The sequence below is a fragment of the Dendroctonus ponderosae genome, unplaced genomic scaffold, assembly GCF_020466585.1.
Source record: "Dendroctonus ponderosae isolate FM_Combo_2020 unplaced genomic scaffold, Dpon_F_20191213v2 Dpon_F_20191213_22, whole genome shotgun sequence".
In the NCBI taxonomy this organism is placed as follows: Eukaryota; Metazoa; Arthropoda; class Insecta; order Coleoptera; family Curculionidae; genus Dendroctonus; species Dendroctonus ponderosae.
This window is the reverse complement of record NW_026018385.1, coordinates 1-18,109: the sequence shown is the minus strand read 5'-3', so window position 1 is coordinate 18,109 and position 18,109 is coordinate 1. Positions and strand designations below refer to the sequence as shown.

The 18,109-nt window shown below is 36.0% G+C and overlaps 2 protein-coding genes across 4 annotated transcripts; one reads left to right on the top strand and one right to left on the bottom strand.

Annotated features, from left to right (window-relative positions):
• Positions 1-38: 38 nt before the first annotated feature.
• Positions 39-15,910, top strand: LOC109534491 (nucleoprotein TPR). Of its 3 annotated transcripts, none has more exons than XM_019900198.2 (15): positions 39-374; positions 454-897; positions 5,992-6,323; positions 6,401-6,593; positions 6,657-10,616; positions 10,873-11,039; positions 11,106-11,273; positions 11,359-11,583; positions 11,646-11,828; positions 13,312-13,507; positions 13,717-14,094; positions 14,357-14,461; positions 14,611-14,750; positions 14,805-15,033; positions 15,590-15,910. In XM_019900198.2, the coding sequence occupies exons 1-15, from the start codon at positions 221-223 to the stop codon at positions 15,667-15,669; spliced, it is 6,954 nt and encodes a 2,317-aa protein (XP_019755757.1). In that variant the 5' UTR covers positions 39-220; the 3' UTR covers positions 15,670-15,910. The 3 variants fall into 3 exon arrangements, with proteins under 3 accessions (XP_019755757.1, XP_019755756.1, XP_019755759.1); XM_019900197.2 differs by having other exon boundaries at positions 11,643-11,828; XM_019900200.2 differs by lacking the exon at positions 13,717-14,094 and having other exon boundaries at positions 11,643-11,828.
• A 743-nt stretch (positions 15,911-16,653) lies between these two features.
• LOC109534492 (nuclear nucleic acid-binding protein C1D) lies at positions 16,654-17,423 on the bottom strand. The gene is made up of 2 exons (XM_019900201.2): positions 16,991-17,423; positions 16,654-16,917 (listed from the first exon to the last, which is right to left on the bottom strand). The coding sequence occupies exons 1-2, from the start codon at positions 17,267-17,269 to the stop codon at positions 16,792-16,794; spliced, it is 405 nt and encodes a 134-aa protein (XP_019755760.1). The 5' UTR covers positions 17,270-17,423; the 3' UTR covers positions 16,654-16,791.
• Positions 17,424-18,109: the final 686 nt, after the last annotated feature.

The window sequence follows — 18,109 nt, the reverse complement described above, 5'->3', positions numbered from 1 at the left end:
GAAGACTACAATGCATCCCACACTTAGACTCTATGTGGCAACCCGGGTGGCGTTGAGCATTTGCCGGCATGTTTTCGTTTCGTTCATTGTCGAATTGCATGGTGGTCAATATCTCGACGCTTTCTCATTTGTAATGTTCGCAAATTTAGATTAATGAGCTGCAAACCCGTTCTATTTATTTAATTAAGTGTGCTAGTCGGTTTTTGTAATAGTTTGCACCATGGAGTCGTTTCCGTTTGAGCCTGTGGTGAGCCTGGAGGAATGGGAGATGGTTCCCAAGGAAATCGGGAAAAAAATCTCCAAATTCGTCAATGAAAAGTTCGATGAGTTTATCACTACGAAAGCGCTACTGGAAACAAAGAGCACCAATTCAGGTATGATATATTAGAGCAACAGATTTGGATTTCATGCAAGTGAGGACTTTTTACTGATTGTTCAACGTTTTGTCAACAGACAAGAGTTCCACTGAACTCAAAGAGCAAAACGATGTCATTTCGAGTGAAAACGAGGCTCTTAAGGCCAGGTTGGAGGCGGCTGGGTCATCTATTACCGAACTAGAGAACCAAGTCTCAACCCTTTCTGCTGAACTCATTCGACTGCAGACTCAGGCCAATCAACTGGAATCCGAAGCGGCCCAGTACCGCCATGAGCGAAATCTAGCAGTGGATGATCGTGATGAACAACTCAAAATGTTACAAAGACGCACTGGAGAAGCTGAGATGCTTCAGTTGGATATTGAAACGTTGACCAAACAGCTTGAAGATGCTATCAATACCAAATGTGAAGCTTTGGCTAAAGCTGAAGAAGTTGAATCTATGAAATTGACTTTGGAGTATAAAGAGAAGCGCTTGGAGCAGGAAAGATCTTTGATGAATAGTCAGATCCAGAGTCTTACAGGTAAGTTATTTCACACCTTTCTTCATAGTTCTGTACCTTCATTTTTCACCAATAAAGATATTTGTGGTGACTATTGAAACTAATAAAGGGCGCTTATGTGTTATGGCAAAGAATTAACTACTTAAAATCATACAATAACTTGAATAATTTAAAGCAATGCTTAAACTATCAGGTAGATCGAGAATAATGTAAAAAATAAATATGAGTAAGGCAGACATAATAAGAGATAATTCAAAGAGGGTGTCTCCAGAACTTTTTATTTCGTCTCCGAAATTTCTGTTTTCTTGCTATTTAAGAATAGGATCTTCCGGCTTCTGAATTTCAATTTCTAAACAATCGATGATGGCGTAAACTTTACTATAATGTGCACGAAAAGGTATAGGTAGACGTCATTTAACTTTATCACGTGGCATCCAGACTATTAAAGTCTTGAACACCTCATGCAATACTAGTAGTGAGCGCTTAGGGTATAGGTGAACAACTCTGACAAACTGTAACTATGCGAACGCTGCATTGGGATGTCTTACTTCTATACTTCGGTCCTAAATTTACTTGTAAGACTACTGATATACAAAGACCAGCAATGAGTTCTGTTTTTGTAATATAGTAAGCGATAATGTTCTTTCATAATCAATTAATTGTGCGTTTTATAACTATTAGCTGACCATCATGGTCAAAATCTTAGCCGGGCCGTTCTTTGGAAGCGTGTTCTTTCGAAATGCATTCCACAGAAATCCGTCGAAAAGAAGCGAGCTTTCCGCTTCTGCACAAATCAACTGGAAACTTTATTAAAATTAATTTGAACACTCACCCGACATTACAAAACAAATACTTGAAGTTTTGCTGGTAAAAAAATGTTAGTTGGTAAGAAGACAGAAATGTCGTTTTTGCACAAAAACTATGAATGCTATAAGATTTTACAAAGAGCACGAAAATGTTTAAAAAAGATTAATGCAAAAAATTGAGTTGACTCCAGTTGCCAAATGAAAAGCTGGACGTTTTTGTACCAAGACACTCGATAAATCTGTTAACGTCATGGTACTGGCTTTATTGAAAAGGCAATTGTATGCCATTATAGCTTAACTATGATTTGGGGTATAATGCGCCGCGGCTGGCTCGAATGAAGAGCTATCTGGAACTCCAATTTTCCATCACTTCCAAACTTCTTTCAGACGATAAGCAGAAAAACAGGGAGTTTCTGGATATAACGGGGTCTCAGTAATGGCTTCTGGATTCTCGTCGCTCCAAATCCGGCAATTTTGTTTATTTACGCAACCATTGAGCCAAACACGATTATGGCCACAGTAAAATGCAAGTAGCGCACAGTAAGTTTGGCAAACTGAACAGCAATTGTCGATATAAATTGCCGAATTTGGTGGGACAAAAATCCGAAAGCAATTATTGAGACGACGTAATCTCCAGAAAAACTTACTGTTTGGTGCGCTTTTTTATGATCTGGTGGAATCAAAATGGTCGAAAATTGGCAATCCACGAAGGATTGCTCTTCATTCGAACCAGCTGCGCCGCCCTTATGCCCCAAACAATATTTAAACTATAAGGGCCTACAATTGTATTTTCAATAAAGCCAGTACCATGACCTTAAAATGAATTTTATGAGTTTTATTTCAATTTAAAGATATGTCTCTAAAAAAACACCCTTTATAAGAACAAATTGACAACCAGTTTCATTAAAATGCATCGTATAATTCTCCCGATATTTAAAAAACGGAACTTTTGAAGAACTTTGACCATCAATAGCACAGAAGGCAGATATTTTTCTTAATACAAGTTAGATCAGATCGTATTTTTTTGAGCCAAAGAATGTCGCAGAACCAATTTCGTCATGTGCTTACGGACACCCTGTATATTGCAAGAAATACTCGGTATCTAAATTTTGTTATTTTATTGTATTGACCGAATGACCGAATTGTATTTCACTATATTTTGTTGAATTTCTTCTGATCAATAAGTTTAACGAAACATGTAGCATATGTATAGTATAATAATAATACGTTAAGCAGAATATGAATATCAACAAGGTAGAAAATGTTGATAATCTAGTGGACACTGCATTCTTATGCGTTATCATTCTTCACTAGTATAATTAGTGTTGGTTGAATCATTTTTGTAGTTGAACAAGTATTATACAGGGTGTTCGGAAAATGCGTTTGGACATTTTAAAGGGTCATTCTACAATCTGAATATTTTTCTAGTTACAGCTCATGATTTTTTTTTCTTTTTTTAACCATTCTGAACATTTCTTCGCGGATCCAATTGAAAATTGGTACATAGTTTTCTCATATTAATGTTTAACTTTGTAATAAAAAATGTTTCTCCAGTTTGAAGAAAAACTTACAAAAAGAAGTTGGCAATTGTTTTGGAAACTGACTAGAAAGAAATTTCCGCAAAAGTCAAAAACAGTACAAGATAAATTTCTTCTTAAGCGATACATGTTTTTCTCTAATAAATATTCTTAGTCTCTTCTTAATCGAGATTTTGCTAATCACTAGTACTTTCAGATCATCCGTCATTATATTGTATATATTTATAGCAACAAAGTGGCTGTTTTTTTTACTTATAGATTTATGAATCATTGGCAACTGAAGACTCTTATTTCTAGTATTGCTTTTTTTATTATTATTTATTTCTTAACGTAGTATAAAGATAAGATATGGCCTCTAATTGGAATAATTGGGTTACGGTAAGTGGAGGGTTATGTTGCTGAAATTGATTATTGTTTACAATTTTCAATAATTTCCCTTGAATACCCTGCATTAAGTGTAAACAATTATTGTACGCTCCACCCCAAGCAATTATGCAATAATTAACCAAACCTTGAAAAAAGCATAGTACATCGTAGTGTTTTATGGTCCATTCTATACCTATTTTTTGCAAAAACAAAAATTAAATATTTCTTTTTTTAGCTATAGATATAATTTACATGATTATCCCATTTAATTCTATAATCAGAAATCAGGCCTAGATATTTATAACTTTCTACTCACTCTATTGTATTATTGCCTATCTAATTGAGTAGTTTTAGAGCACAAAAATAAATAATATAATTACTATAAATTGCAAAATTTGGCACATTTTAAAACCAGACGACTTGATTTGTTGCAATTCCAATTAACAACTGAATTACACTAGGTTGAAGTAATAAAAGCTTTATTGGCGATTTGCTCCTAAACGAAGAAGTTTTTCGAGGCATGTGAATCTAATCTTTCAAATCACACATTACTTTACCCTATACCGATTTTCAATTTGAACCGCAAATAAATGTTCAGAATTGGTCAAAAATTAAAAGAAATATTTAGTTTGCTGATAAATATATACCGAAAATATTCAAATTTCGAATTGTTGTTGCTTGAGTTTCTACCATTATTTTAACATCTAGAATCACCCTTCAAATTTTTCTAACGCATTTTCCGACCACCTTTTATAACAAAGTTCTACAATTGCAGAAATATGCCCTTGAAATTATTCCGTATTTTCATCGATCTATGGTGCTTTGTTTAGTTTAAATTAATTTTTCTATGTGGAAAGCATCGTCTTTTTTATTTCAATTGATTGTATTTTTTTATACCTTATCTATTGGTTCTTTACTTTATGAATCAATTTCTGAAAGTACTGATTTCTTCAGATGCTTCCAGGGATATATTTCTACAAATTAAGGTTTAAATTTGTTTTATTTGGATCGCTGGCCTGGCCGTGTTATAAAGAAGGAGTTTCCATTCGTTTTCTATTATGAATTGGTACCAAGTGTTTCTTTCTTATAAAGAACGAAATGTAGTTATCAAAACGTAATATCGACTATGTAATTTAGTGAGATCCTACGGTTTGGTTTTTTGATGTTTTACATTTTCTTCAGAATTTCGTGCTTTATCAGAAAGAGTACTCAGTATAAGATCATAATAAAGAACGTAAGAAAACTCCTTTCTTTCAACAACTCTATTGTTTGAGCAGAATATCAAAGTAAATAAATTTGTGACTAAATTTGCCTATTTAAAAGTGAGCAAATAAGTGTATGTTTTAAATTCTAGTAGCTGTTCTAATTCGAATAGAGTATCAATTATATGTGATGACATCAATCTGCTAATTCTCTGCTTTAATTTTCTGTCAACTTTTTTTCAACTCTTTAGCTTATACCGAAGTCTTCATTCTATTCTATTCTACTTCATTTTTGCGCAAAGCAAATATTTTAAATGAATATAAAAGGTACTTCAGAAACGTAGTCGATACCAGTATAAAATATGTAGAAACTTGTCATATATCACCAGGTGGATTAATAATCTATGTGATTGGTTTATTGAGCGTTCAGTTTTTAATTTACCCTTTTCACAAGTATTTGCAAGCGTGTCTGTTTGTGCAGCGGTGTACAGTTTTTTAATTCGAATACCTATACATATGTATAAATTTGTGTTTTATTTTAAATAATTTATTTATTTGTCCAAATATTTTTTTTGTCTTATTGTGGTCATTTAAAGACAATACAGAGCAGAATTAGAAATATTTCAACGAGAAATCGTCCACTATTTATCATTAAGTGGGCAGCAAGTTGGGGTGCTAAGGGATTGATCTTATATTGAAGAATCTTATACCAAGGATATTGGAAGTATACTGAAAAATATTAGTAATCCCAATGCACTGCAACAAGTGCACTGTTTGTTACTATCATTCCTTTTATTAAATGTGCAGTTTATACTCTTGCATGTTCCATTACTGATAAGGATATTTTGCCCATTTCCGAAACCCTAAAGTAAGCATTCCGCTTTATTACCTTATCAGTTGTATCATGTTACATAACAAATGCAATTATTGTAAAGAACTTACAAGCGGTGGTGATAATAAATCCTTATTTATCGATTTTTTTAAAACAATTTATTGGTGCAAAAACCAGAACGTCATCACTTCAATTTTTTTCTGAAATAATTTGTAATACAATAACTTAATTTTTTCTCTATTGTGTATTTAAGCACCATGAAGAGTGTCGTAAAATAATCGTTTTAAACTTACGGGAGTGCAAATAAATTTTCAGAGCTTGAAACGGAATGAATCAATGTTTTGAAAGCGCGTTTTCTCCATTCTTTTTAGAGGAACTCGAGGAGAGAACTGATGAACTTCTTAATATGAGGAGGGATAACTCTTCACGATGCATTCAATTGGAAGCAAAATTAGCAGAGAGAACGCAAGAATTGGGCGTATTTACAGAACAAGTAAAATCTTTGACAGAAATGAACCAAACTTTAACGACAAGGAACGAGGAATTAGCTCAGAAAATATTTAACCTAAACGAAACCCATGCAAAAGTCAATGAATCGTATGTTTGTGAAATTGAAGGCAAAACTAAAATGGCAAATACGTACAAGTCAATGCATGAGGAAAGCCAGAAGCATACAGAAGAACTAAGGAGTGGTCTGAGCGAGGTACGTTGATTAATCATTTTGTTTATTATTATATATTATTATATATTGCATCGATTAATTCTAATTTGCTTTATTAGGTTCAAGAACTATTGCGTAAAGCTACTGAACAATACGGCGAACTTGAAACAAAAAGTAAAGAAACTGATTTGGCCCACGAAGAGATAATTGGAAAGAAAAACGACTACATTGCTATGTTGAAAAAGGAACTTGAAACCGCCAATGAAGTTATTGAACTTAATAAGAATGAATCTTTGAGTAGAGACATCGAAGGTAAGAACCCGTTCAAAACACTATTATCTTGCTGTTGTACTCATATATTATATTTTGATATAGGTATTTCAACTTCAGCAGCATCAGTATCTCGAATGATGAAGTCAGGAATGACATACACTGAAGTGTATTCACGTTACGTATCAGTTAATGAACAGCTCACAAGCAAAGAGGAGGAGTGCACAAGACTTAATAACTATATTACGTGTATTGTTAAGGAAATCGAGGAGAAAGGTCCGTTGATTAAACAGCTGCGTCAAGAATACAGTGATACCCTTGATGCAAACGAAGTTCTGAAACAGTCTAACGACTCTTTATTAGCCGAACTTCAACAACTGCGCGAAGCGCAGACATCTAACCGGAGAATTGAGGGGCAAGCTGTTCGAGAAAATCAAAGAATGAAGAAAGAAATAGCTGATCTATCACGACAAGTTATCCATTTACTACAAGAAGTGGAACATTCAAGGATTGGTTCATCGTCCACTTCAACAGACAATGACCTAAGTGATAGCGTCAATTCAGCTGATATTATTACTAAACGGCTTGTGACATTTAATGACATCGCCGAGTTGCAATCTACTAACCAGAAGTTGCTGGCTTTAGTAAGAGAACTATCAGAACACCAGCAAGAGGCAGAATCCTTTGATCCAGCTGCTATAGCCAATTTGCAACGAAAGCTAGAAGAATTAAGAGAATCACAGAGTGAGTTACTGGATGAGCGGGACCAGCAGACAAAAATGATGTCAACCTTAAGAAACCAAAGGGACATGTATAAGAACTTATATTCACAAGTCATGAAAGGGGCAGGAGATATGGCAACTCCACTTGAGAGAAGTTTATCCGGTCAAGACAACGCAGACCATTCCAAGGCTCAGTCAGATTCTGATTCAAGCCCTAATGATGAAGAAAAATTACACGAATTTGAAATCCAAATAAACAAGTATAAAAAACAAGCTGAACAAATGAAAGAAGAATTCGAGACATACAGAAAAGACAGATCGGACCATGAGAAAATATTAGTAGAGCAATTAGAATCTTTTAGAAATGAGTCTAAAGAACTTATGAAACTGAATTTCCAGCTTGCAGCACAATCGGAACTAGCCGAAGAAAAATTCAAGACTCTTCAGAATAATGCTGAGATTTACAAAAAACAAATAACTGCTCTTGAGAAGCAAAATAAAATTTACAGTGAAGCCATCGTCAAACATGAACAAGCTGCTTCCTATCTGAAAGATGAAGCAATTCAAAATCAGACTAGAGCTTCGAAAGCTGAAGTAATGCTTGCCAATATTCAAAAAGAAAATGCTCTTCTGCGAGATGCTGAGCGCAGGCTTCTTAAGGAGTGTGATATGCAAAAACAACATGCTCATCAACAGAACTTGTTACACAGTAATATTGAATTAATTAAAGTAACTTTGGAGAGAAATGACGCTGAGAGTAAATTAAGATTGCAAGCTAAGCTCGACGAAGCTCACTTAGAATGTTCAACTCTACGTCGGCGGTTAGATGAAGAACTAAATCGCTTTAGGGAGTTGTCAAGCCATCTTGAGAAACAAGCTAAACAAGCTGTAGAAAGAATGGAAGAAGAAAAGATGGAAGCCGATAAGCTTCGCAAAGAAATTGCAGAAACCAGAGAAGAGTTGATCAATAAAACTATGCACATCGAAGATTTATCCATGAAGCTGAAGAGTTCCGTGTTTGCTATACCAGATTCAAGTGTAGAGGGTCGAAAATTAAGAGATTTAGAGCAACAATTCAGTGACGCCCAAGCCGAAATCAACTCATTGAGAACACTGCTAAAATCAACCAAGGCCGCTTCTGAAGAATACTTTAATATAGCTCAAAATGCTGAGAAGCAACTAAAAGACGTTGTGAATCAAGAACAACAATACAAAGATGAAATTGAGAAACAAACACAATTAATTAAAGAATTACAAGAAAAATGTGGAGAATTACAAGGTGAACTTTCTTTACAATTGGATGATCAAGATATGGCAAATTCTAATATTAAGACTAAGTCGCAACTACTTGAAAAAGAACTTAACGTAAAAAGTCTAGATCTTCGCTCTGCTCAACAAACATTAGAGAATGCTCAAGCTGATATCAAAAACTTAAACGACCAAATAAAGGCTGTTGAAAATAAATATGCCAGAGAAGTTACGTTGCATTCCGCAGATTTGCAAGCTTTAACAGAACTGAAATCTGAATTGGATGCATCAAGGAATCTGATTAAATCTATTGAATCTGAAAGAGATCAGGCAGTAGAAGCTCTAAGTCAAAACTTGGCGAGTGCTCAACAACAGCAGAAAATCTTAAACGAAGAGAAGGAGAAACTAGAAGAGCGTTTTAAAAATATGGATGATCAGAATAGTTTGTTGCTTGATCAAATTCAACAACTCAATACTCAATTAACAATTCTACAATCTCGGGCGTCTGCAGATAATGTTATGAATCAAAGTATCCAAAATACCAGTCTTCCATCTAGTGAAACTTCATTTAATCGATCTCTTGCCGAAGATGATGTTCATAATTCCGAACAACTATTGAAAATTATTAAATACTTGCGACATGAAAAGGATATTGCTGTGAGTAAAGCCGATATAATAGAAGCTGAACATTTTAGACTAAAATCTCAGTTTGAGTCTGTTTCGCAACAGCTTGAAGGACTTAAAGCACAAATTGAATCCGAACGCCAACAGGTTGAAGTTACTAATATATCCGCCGCTAAACATGCTGAAGTATTGCGCAAATTGGAAACACTCAATGCTATTACTGATAGCAATAGAGCACTGAGGCAAGAACGCGACAATCTCTTAGAGGACATGGGAGCTTTACGAGTTAGGGCTGATATATTGGAGGCAGAAGTAGCTCCGCTTCAAGAGAAAAACCGCGATCTGATGACCAAATCAGATCAGATGCAAAATGAGAATATATCCCTCAGAGGAGAATGTACTCGGTGGAGGCAACGAGCCAATCAATTAATCGAGAAAACTAATAGAACCAGCCCTGAAGATTGGAAGAAATTACAGACCGAACGCGAGACTCTTGCGAAACAATTAACAGTTGAGCGTGGAAATACCGCAAAATTGAATGATGAAAATAATAACCTGAAACAAAATGTCGGTAGACTAGAAGAGCAGCTCAGGGTGTTACGAGTTCAAAACAATAATCAAGCAGATGAAATGACTAGGCTTCGGGAGCAAGTTGCTGGACTTCAGAGCCAAGTAAGCCAAATTACAGAAAGTCTTGAACAGCAGAATCAAGCTAATAAGAACTTAATTGAGGAAAATAGACAACTTACCGAAGGTATCGCCACTAGGGATGTGTCTGTTAGTGAACTAAGGAATAATTTGACCCAAGTGAAAAAAATTGCGAAAAAGTACAAGACTCAGTATGAAGATCAAGTGAAAGACATCGAGTCACTAAAGCAGCAAAACGAGCAAAGTCTGACTGAACAAAGTATTAATTCAGATAAACAAACTCAATTGCTTGAACAACAGAAATCTGAACATGAAGAGCGGGTTAATCAGCTAGAAACTTCACACAAGGAATCCGTAGACCAATTGAGTCAACAGGTCACCAGCAGTCAAGACCAAATCGATTCCTTAAGAAAGGAAATTGATTCATTGAAACAAACTAGCCAAGAGAAAGAAGAGAAGTTTAAGACCCTTTTCAAAAACGCCAAAGATAGGATTGTCTCTTTAACTGAGCAGAATAGCAGTTTGAAAGAGCAACTCAGCAAAGAGAAGTCTGGAAGCGCAGGGGATCAGTCGAATGCCAATAACAGCAACAGCGAATTATTGGAAAGGATAAACAATTTGCAGCAGGAAAAAGTTGAGTTGATTGAAAAATTACAACAGGATAAGATCGCCCATACGACGGAGATTGATTCGATGAAGCAAACGATTAGTCAATTGGAAAGAAAACTGGGCCAGCAACAGGGATCTAAACCAAGCACAAGCTCAGCATCCAGCGATAAATCTCCAGCAGAAAGACCGACAGCTGATATAAAACCCATTCCTGGTAAGTTTTTGATATTCTCTTGATTAAAACTTTAAAGTCCATATTCTGTCAGCTCATCTATACGAAATACATACAGTAGCATCCGGATATAGTGAAGGTGCAGATTGTGCAACAATATTTTCCTGTATTTTCTTAGTGTTCAATCCAACTGGTTTTATAACCCATTTCAAGTTTCGCGGAAACGTGGGGGCTTGTTTCTTATCTACATGTTTATGAGATGATTCTTTCAAGTTTTTGCTGCAATATTATTCCTTAGGTCATTCAACTAATACCCAAACTCAATCGGTGCCAATTCAGCCATGGAGGAATGTTGGTGAACCACCATTAGCAAGTATTAGACCAATGTCGCAGCAATTGAGAACGGCAGCGGTTTTACCTACTACCCAAACCCCTAGCGCAGTAATGGTTCCACCCCAACAACAGGTAGACAAACGTAATTGATAATTGGCTTCAAGTAGTAACACGATGTGTACTCCTTAAATTGAATAGGTTCACACTACAGGATCATCTTCGATCGAAGCTTTATCTAGTAGCCCAACCTCTTCTCATACAGATTATGTTCCGGCTACTAGTTCAGCTAGTTCTGCTATTGTGGGACCCAGGCAAGTGGCTGTTCCACCCACCCAGTCGTCGGAGGACGATGATAATGCCATGCAGGTATAGAAATTGACCATTTCACAATAACAAAAAAAACGAGAAAAATTGAAGATTGGAAATAATAACTGTTTATTTTACTTTACAGATACAACCAGCGCCTCAGCAACAAACTTTAGCAGTGGTATCTCCAAGAGTGGAACCACCAAGCAGTGGTGGTGCAACTCAAGAACAAGGCACAAGCTCAAGTAGTTCAAATACAGTAACAACCACGCAAGCAGGACTTAAAAGGCAACGAGAACCAGACACTGATAGTTGTCAGGCTGAAGAAAAGTCTCAAACCAAGCAGCAGATTAAACGAACCAGACTACAAGTAATGCGACTTGAGGCGTTTTGAAATTTCATTCTTGTATAATTTCTCATTTAATTTAGCAGGCTGGAACCGTCAGCGACAGTGGATTGGATGTTGAGTACCAGGTTCCCACTAGTAGTCAACGCGATCAGGATGATGATAATGTGATCGTGGTAGAAAGTGACGATGAAACTGCTCCTGATGAAGGGGAGGGAGATGATCAGGAAGAGCCTGACGACACAGAGGCGTATGATATGGAGGGCATGGTATGTTGCTTACTATTTTCCCGCTATTTTCTACATGGTAGAACGAATTTTTGATTGCACATATAGGTTGATTCAAAATTGGCATCATGACCAATGTTCCCGCTTTAACGTGCGGTTTCGGTGGTGCGATTGCGACTCGCGGCTGATATAAAAATTACTCCTTTAATGTACTGTGCATATAAACAAGTTCGGTCGTTCGTTCCGACCCGAGACGCGACGGCTCGAGTCGCAGCTAGCGAATGAGGAAGTCGGAAATACCCATCGATTTATAATTACCAAAATGAAAATCATAAAATTTTTGCCGTAAAGAAAATAGCCCCATCAGTGGGAAAAAATGGTACGTAAGTTGTATTAAGATTTTTTAAAGGAATTATTATTTATCCCCCCTTCTAACAAAATGAAGAGTTAAAAGGGGGAGGGACTGCGGCCAAACTCAGCACCGAGTCTCAGTCACCGATCGCACCACCGAAACCGTTTCTTTAAAGTGTCGCAAGCAAAAAATCGATATATTTTCGACATGTGACCCACCCGCAAATATTTTTTGCGTAACCGTCCACACCAGTCCTGGCTGATTGCGCTTGCGCGTCTCATTGCCACGTTGCCGGTTTGATACTTCCATTGCGAACGAAATTATAACCTTAGAAAAACACAATTTAGAATTTGGAATATAATGTAATAACATACAAAAGTATGTCCATGTTGAAAATATTTTGGATTGCTTACCCGCAATGACTTCGATATACTTTCCAAATTTCAAAATTTTCCTATTTATAGTTTGCCATATACAGGGTGATTTACGTAGACGGTACATTAGAAGTTTTCCAACTTACAGTTATTTTAGAAACGAACAAGTCGTCTCGTTTTTTGACTCTTTTTATTTCAATATTTGTGCTGTATGCACCCATATGCTACAAAGTCATATGGGGAGTTAGTGTGGGCTTTCAGCTATCTACCTACCAAATTTCGGTTTTGAATTTAAAACCGTTAATTTGATATAACATGTTCTTAATTAAACAATAGAGGTATATCAAAAACTAGAGATAAGTAAACAAAGCTAGGGTGGCCAATCCAATCATGCTAAAAAATTAGGAGTTTACATTTATAATAAAAAAGTTACGTTATTATTTTCATACACCCTGTACAGCTGGAGAGCTAAATATATTTTACCTGGTTTAGGGATGAGTCGTTATTGCCGGAAACAAAATTTGAAATTTCTAAAACAACTGTAAGTTGGTAAACTTGTAATATACGGTCTACGTAAATCACCCTGTATAGTTAGCGGTGGTTCCCGGCGACAGTTGAAAAACTTTCACCAAGTCCCCACAAATTTTGCCTAACTTTAAACAAGTTTTGCTTTAATTTGTATTTGAATCAAATGTAATAAGAACTAATTTAAAAAACGCATTTCTACTTTAATAATAATCCCCAGTCGCCTTAAACAAATAAAGTTTATTTTGAAACACCTTGCATATGTCTGCCTTAGGAACAAGACACTTATGAAGATGCTGATTGCCAAGACGTGGAAGATGAAGAGGAAGGTGGAAATGAAGTAGGAAATGAGGTGGAGGTAATTGAAGATTCCAGTGAGGTGCCAAATCAAAGTGAAAGTCAGGAAGTTGCTGAAGGCGATGCCTCTGATCAACAAGCTCAGTCTGAAGCCATAAGTAGTGGAACTGACGGTATGTATTATAAGCTTAATCTAAAGATTAACCAATTATAAAGAGTATGATACGTAGTAGTACGTTTGTTGGGCTAATATCAACTCGGGCTTGAACATAATCGGCTGCTTAAATAAAGATTTAATGATGTCAAGGTTCTGGTTTGAGCGCGGATGCTTGGTGTTTAAAACTAGGTGCTTTCCTACTGAAATGCATTAATGTATTGATAGCTGCTGCAGGACCTTCAAGCTCCTTTTCTCGCGCATCTACATCATCCACTCCTGGAACGACCTTTTCGCGTTCTCGTCTAGTTCCTCCTCTTCCTCATCGACACCACATGGGAGCTCCCCTAGCAGGTCTTTTGGATGAGGGAGGATTAGATGATGGAATTGTACCTTCCACCCCAACGTTATTTGCACCACGTCGTTCTGATGGTTTCGGTGAAGCCGTGAGTTCGCCTCACGTGCCTTCCAGCGCAATTGGACGATTCACCTTCAACGAATCCCAAATGACCAGTACAGCAGGCTCGGGACATGAATCTCAAGTTCGTGGAACGATCGAATCGGTCGCCGAACATAGTTTGGAGGTCCCTCAAGCTGATGATAATAGTAGGTGTAGCTGATGGTCCATGGGACAGTTGAATGCTATGGTTGATTCAGATGCGGCATTTGGGGAATGTTACATACGTTACATAATTCTCGAGGATAGTTTCCGTTGAAATATTTAGGTTTCCAAATTTCAGATAGCTATTTAGAATTTATACAATTAGGACTTAGACTTTGTGTGTATTTAGTGAGTTGTCAACCATATTCAGCCAACCCATGGACTAGAAGGACACATGAAATTCTTAATAATTGGCATTTGTTTCAGGTACTGGCCGCAGTGTACCCACAACTCCCTTACAATCGTCGCCTCAAGAATCAATTCCTAACGTTGCAGACGACCAAAGTGATAGACATGCGAGTCATAGTGATGGTAAGAAAACGTACCGAAATTTAGCTTTGGTTGGTAGAAACAATTTCGGAATTGCCACTATTTAATTCAAATGGTTCATATCATTTTTCCATTCAATTTCATCATTCATTCACAATGTACATGGTAATAACTGATATTTTTATTTAAAGATGATATGCCGCAACTAATGTTAAGTCCAGACGAGGAAACTGGAGCTGACGGAGGTTCCGAAGAGGTGATGGGACCTCCAGTTCAAGCTGGAACGTCATCAGAAGAGAACCGTCAAGACGACGCAGAGGGAGATGATGGGGTACGTTTTACATTAAGTTAAATTTTTTGAAAATGTTACATTGTTCTGTTGCAGGTGAGTTCTGAGGGTGAGAAGCAGCCCTCAACTGAGGAAGGCGAAGAGGAGGGACGTGAAGCCGAAGCCTCACCAAGTCCAATTGAACCGAGAAGAACACTAAACAGGGGTGCCAGTATGTCTGATCGACGTCCTATTAGACAAAATCTTACAAGGGGATCTAGAGTTTTACCGACTCCCATAGTATGGGGTGATCAAAGATCTTTGCCTCAGAGACAAATGCACCATGGTAAGGGAGAAAGTTTTTTCGTAAATTTAAAGTAAGACCTGTCATGAAATTAACGAAGAAAAGGAAAATAATTCATTGCAATTTAGAATTTGCCTTTACAGGAAAATTGTTTATCGAAAATTCACTATAAAAAATATACATATAGTTTAACGGACTATTTAATTAGTAAATATGTTTTCGTGATCTCATTCTAACTCCGGAATAAGTAGTTTTCCTGTCAGCAGACTTTATGACAATATGGTCGTTATTTCAAAAATCTCAATTAAGAAAACCGTTACTTGGCAATTCAGTTTTCTCAAAAACATTTATTTTTAATAATATTGGACATCTATGAAGACCTCATTTGCAACTGAAAAAAACGTCTCAATTCGCATTTACGGAAATGTGAGTTATATGGCAAATTTTTGGGGTAGTTGCATATATTTATTTATACAGGGTGAGTTTTTTAAAGCGTTACAAGGCTATATCTCAGAAACAGATTGCAATATATTTATAAAAATTTTGGAAAGTAATAGATAGGTATAAAATAATACATGCATTCGTATTTTTTTTGTAGAACGAGGTAGGGGTGCTCAAGGCTATGGCGGTAATCGACGACCCAGAAGAATGCAAAGGCCGTTTGGTGGAAGATTTTAGAGAAAAACATTACATTTAGTATTGCTTCATTCCCAAATTTGTTATAATTATTGAAAGATAGGATAGTACTATAGTTATAAATCCATAAGTCACCAATTTTTTAAATTCGTTTCTTGTATATTAGACGGTCGAATAATTTTTAAGTATAGATCTAGTTTTCTGTTATTATAATTTTCACTTAAGTTCAGTTGAGACTAATTAATAGTGTCGTGAAAAATCCAATAGAAATCACAAAAAAGTCTACGTTTGTTCTAATTATCATAAAGCGAATAACAGAAAATATTTAGAATCAGTTTTGCCACATTTTGAGGAATTAAATAAAATAACGTGATTGATTATTTAGGCCCTATTTCCGCTCGAGAGTTTTTGGAATAAATCACCATTACCAGGAAATAACAAAATACAATGTGCAATTCAGCTAAAATAGCGGGAAAAACGCATTTTGCGGAGTTTTTAAAAGTAAAAACATTGGGACTGATTGATTCTTCAAAAATACAAAATTTAGTTCTTAAAAGTTTTACCTACATCTTATCATTGTCACGAAAAGTTGTTAGTTGAATCTGAGATACGAGTAGCAACTGTTTCTATCTGCAGAAGCAGAGGCGTAGCGAAGGGGGGCATCCTGCCCCGGGCGCTACTCACAAAGAGGCGCTCAAAACAAACAATTTCTGGGTCGAGTTAATTCGAATGAGGATCGGTGGCGCTAAAAAGAAATGGTTCCCCGGGTGCGAGTTAACCTTGCTACGTCACTGTGCGGAAGTGAGAGAATTTGAAACTGCAGTGTTCGCCCAAAATCTACCAGGACTTTTTGATTCCATAACAAACGGGGGATTTTGGAATATCAACTTTGAACCAAAAGATACCAACTTTATCCCTAGAATGGGCATTTAAAAGCAATAAAATCCGTGCTCGAGCAGATTTCACATAAAATTTCCTTGATTTTGGAGACTTACTTAAGGAGAACACTTTAGGGACACTTGACACTTAAGAGAATAAAAAGTTTTTATTAGAATAAAGTATAATTAGAAACTAGTTATTTAAAGAAATGTTCAATCCCTTGAACAACAGTGCACTGAGTGCCTTTTAACTTTTATTTATTTTTTTTATAAAAAATAACTAAGTTTAATCCGCAAATTTTATTTTTTTATTGGGAGGTTGTTCTTCCTCTTTGTGATGAATCCCATGTTTTACAAATCTCGCTGCAACAGCTTGATTTACTTTAGGTCTTATTGTATTTCGTTCGTCAGCCTGCAAGCAACTTTCGTCAATAAATTAAATCCCAAAACCATTTGAAAGCATGGCTGGAAAATAAATCAGGTACCTGTTTCGCTTTGACCATGTAGTCCTTAACTCTAGCTAACTGGTTTTTAACATCATGGAAATTTGGATCTTCGCCTTTGGTTTTCAGATACATCCAGTACAGCGCGTTTAATGCATAGGTAAGAAATAAATCAAACTCTACTTGATCTTTTAAGGAGAACTGGCTGGTATCAGCTTCTAGGGCTGTATCGAGTATTTTCTTAATTTTTTGCACACTATTGCGAAGATTTGACAATTTTTCTTTTATTGCTTTGTCGTTTTCTAAATCTTTTAACTCCATATTCGTTTTTTAATGAAACTATCCCATAAATGAAGACAAGTCTTCCCAAAGCAGGATTTCACAGAATGAGCGTTATTAAAGGTTAGAAGCCAAATCACAGAGGTTAGTTTGGTCCAGTCTGCGACGATCTGTGGTTAGTGGCAGATAGGAGCTGTGCCAAAGATAAAGAAGAAGACGATCTCTGGTTGAGGGTGAAGAGAACTAATAAAAGTAACCACTAGAGCTGAGCTAAAGCGTGATTTTATATCACTGGTATAACTGAGAATTTTTAAAACTGTAAATTTAACCGGTGAATGTGATTTTACTCGTGGTTACCGATTTCGTGCTATAGCTGCGTCATAAGGCGATGGGCAGTTGTGCCTCACTTGCAAAAACAACTGTAATTAATTTAATATTTTTTAATAAATAATCTTATTTAGCTGTACAACAAATAATATTTTATACTTAAAGTACAAATTATTTTAAGAAAACTAATAAATAACGGCCCCTGCAACTAGCAACACCTAGTACACCTCTAAAAGTTCTAAAAACATTCTGGAAAAAAATAAAATAGGAACAAAAAAACTATTGTTTTAAGCAGAACGAATAGCGTCTGTAGCTCTTAATTCTTTTTGAACAAGCTATACTTCATTTTAATTGTTGATCTAAAAAAAACTTTATTTAAATGAAAATAAGTGTTCATAAATAGTAGCATTTTGGTTGTGATAGCACTAATGCTGTTTATTCTTTCCGTTAAAATTATTAAAAAAAAACCTAAAAATATCAATAAAATCCAGGCTCATGGAAACCCGTTTTCATTAACGAACATAACAAAATCATTTTATTTGGGTTTATTTTGTC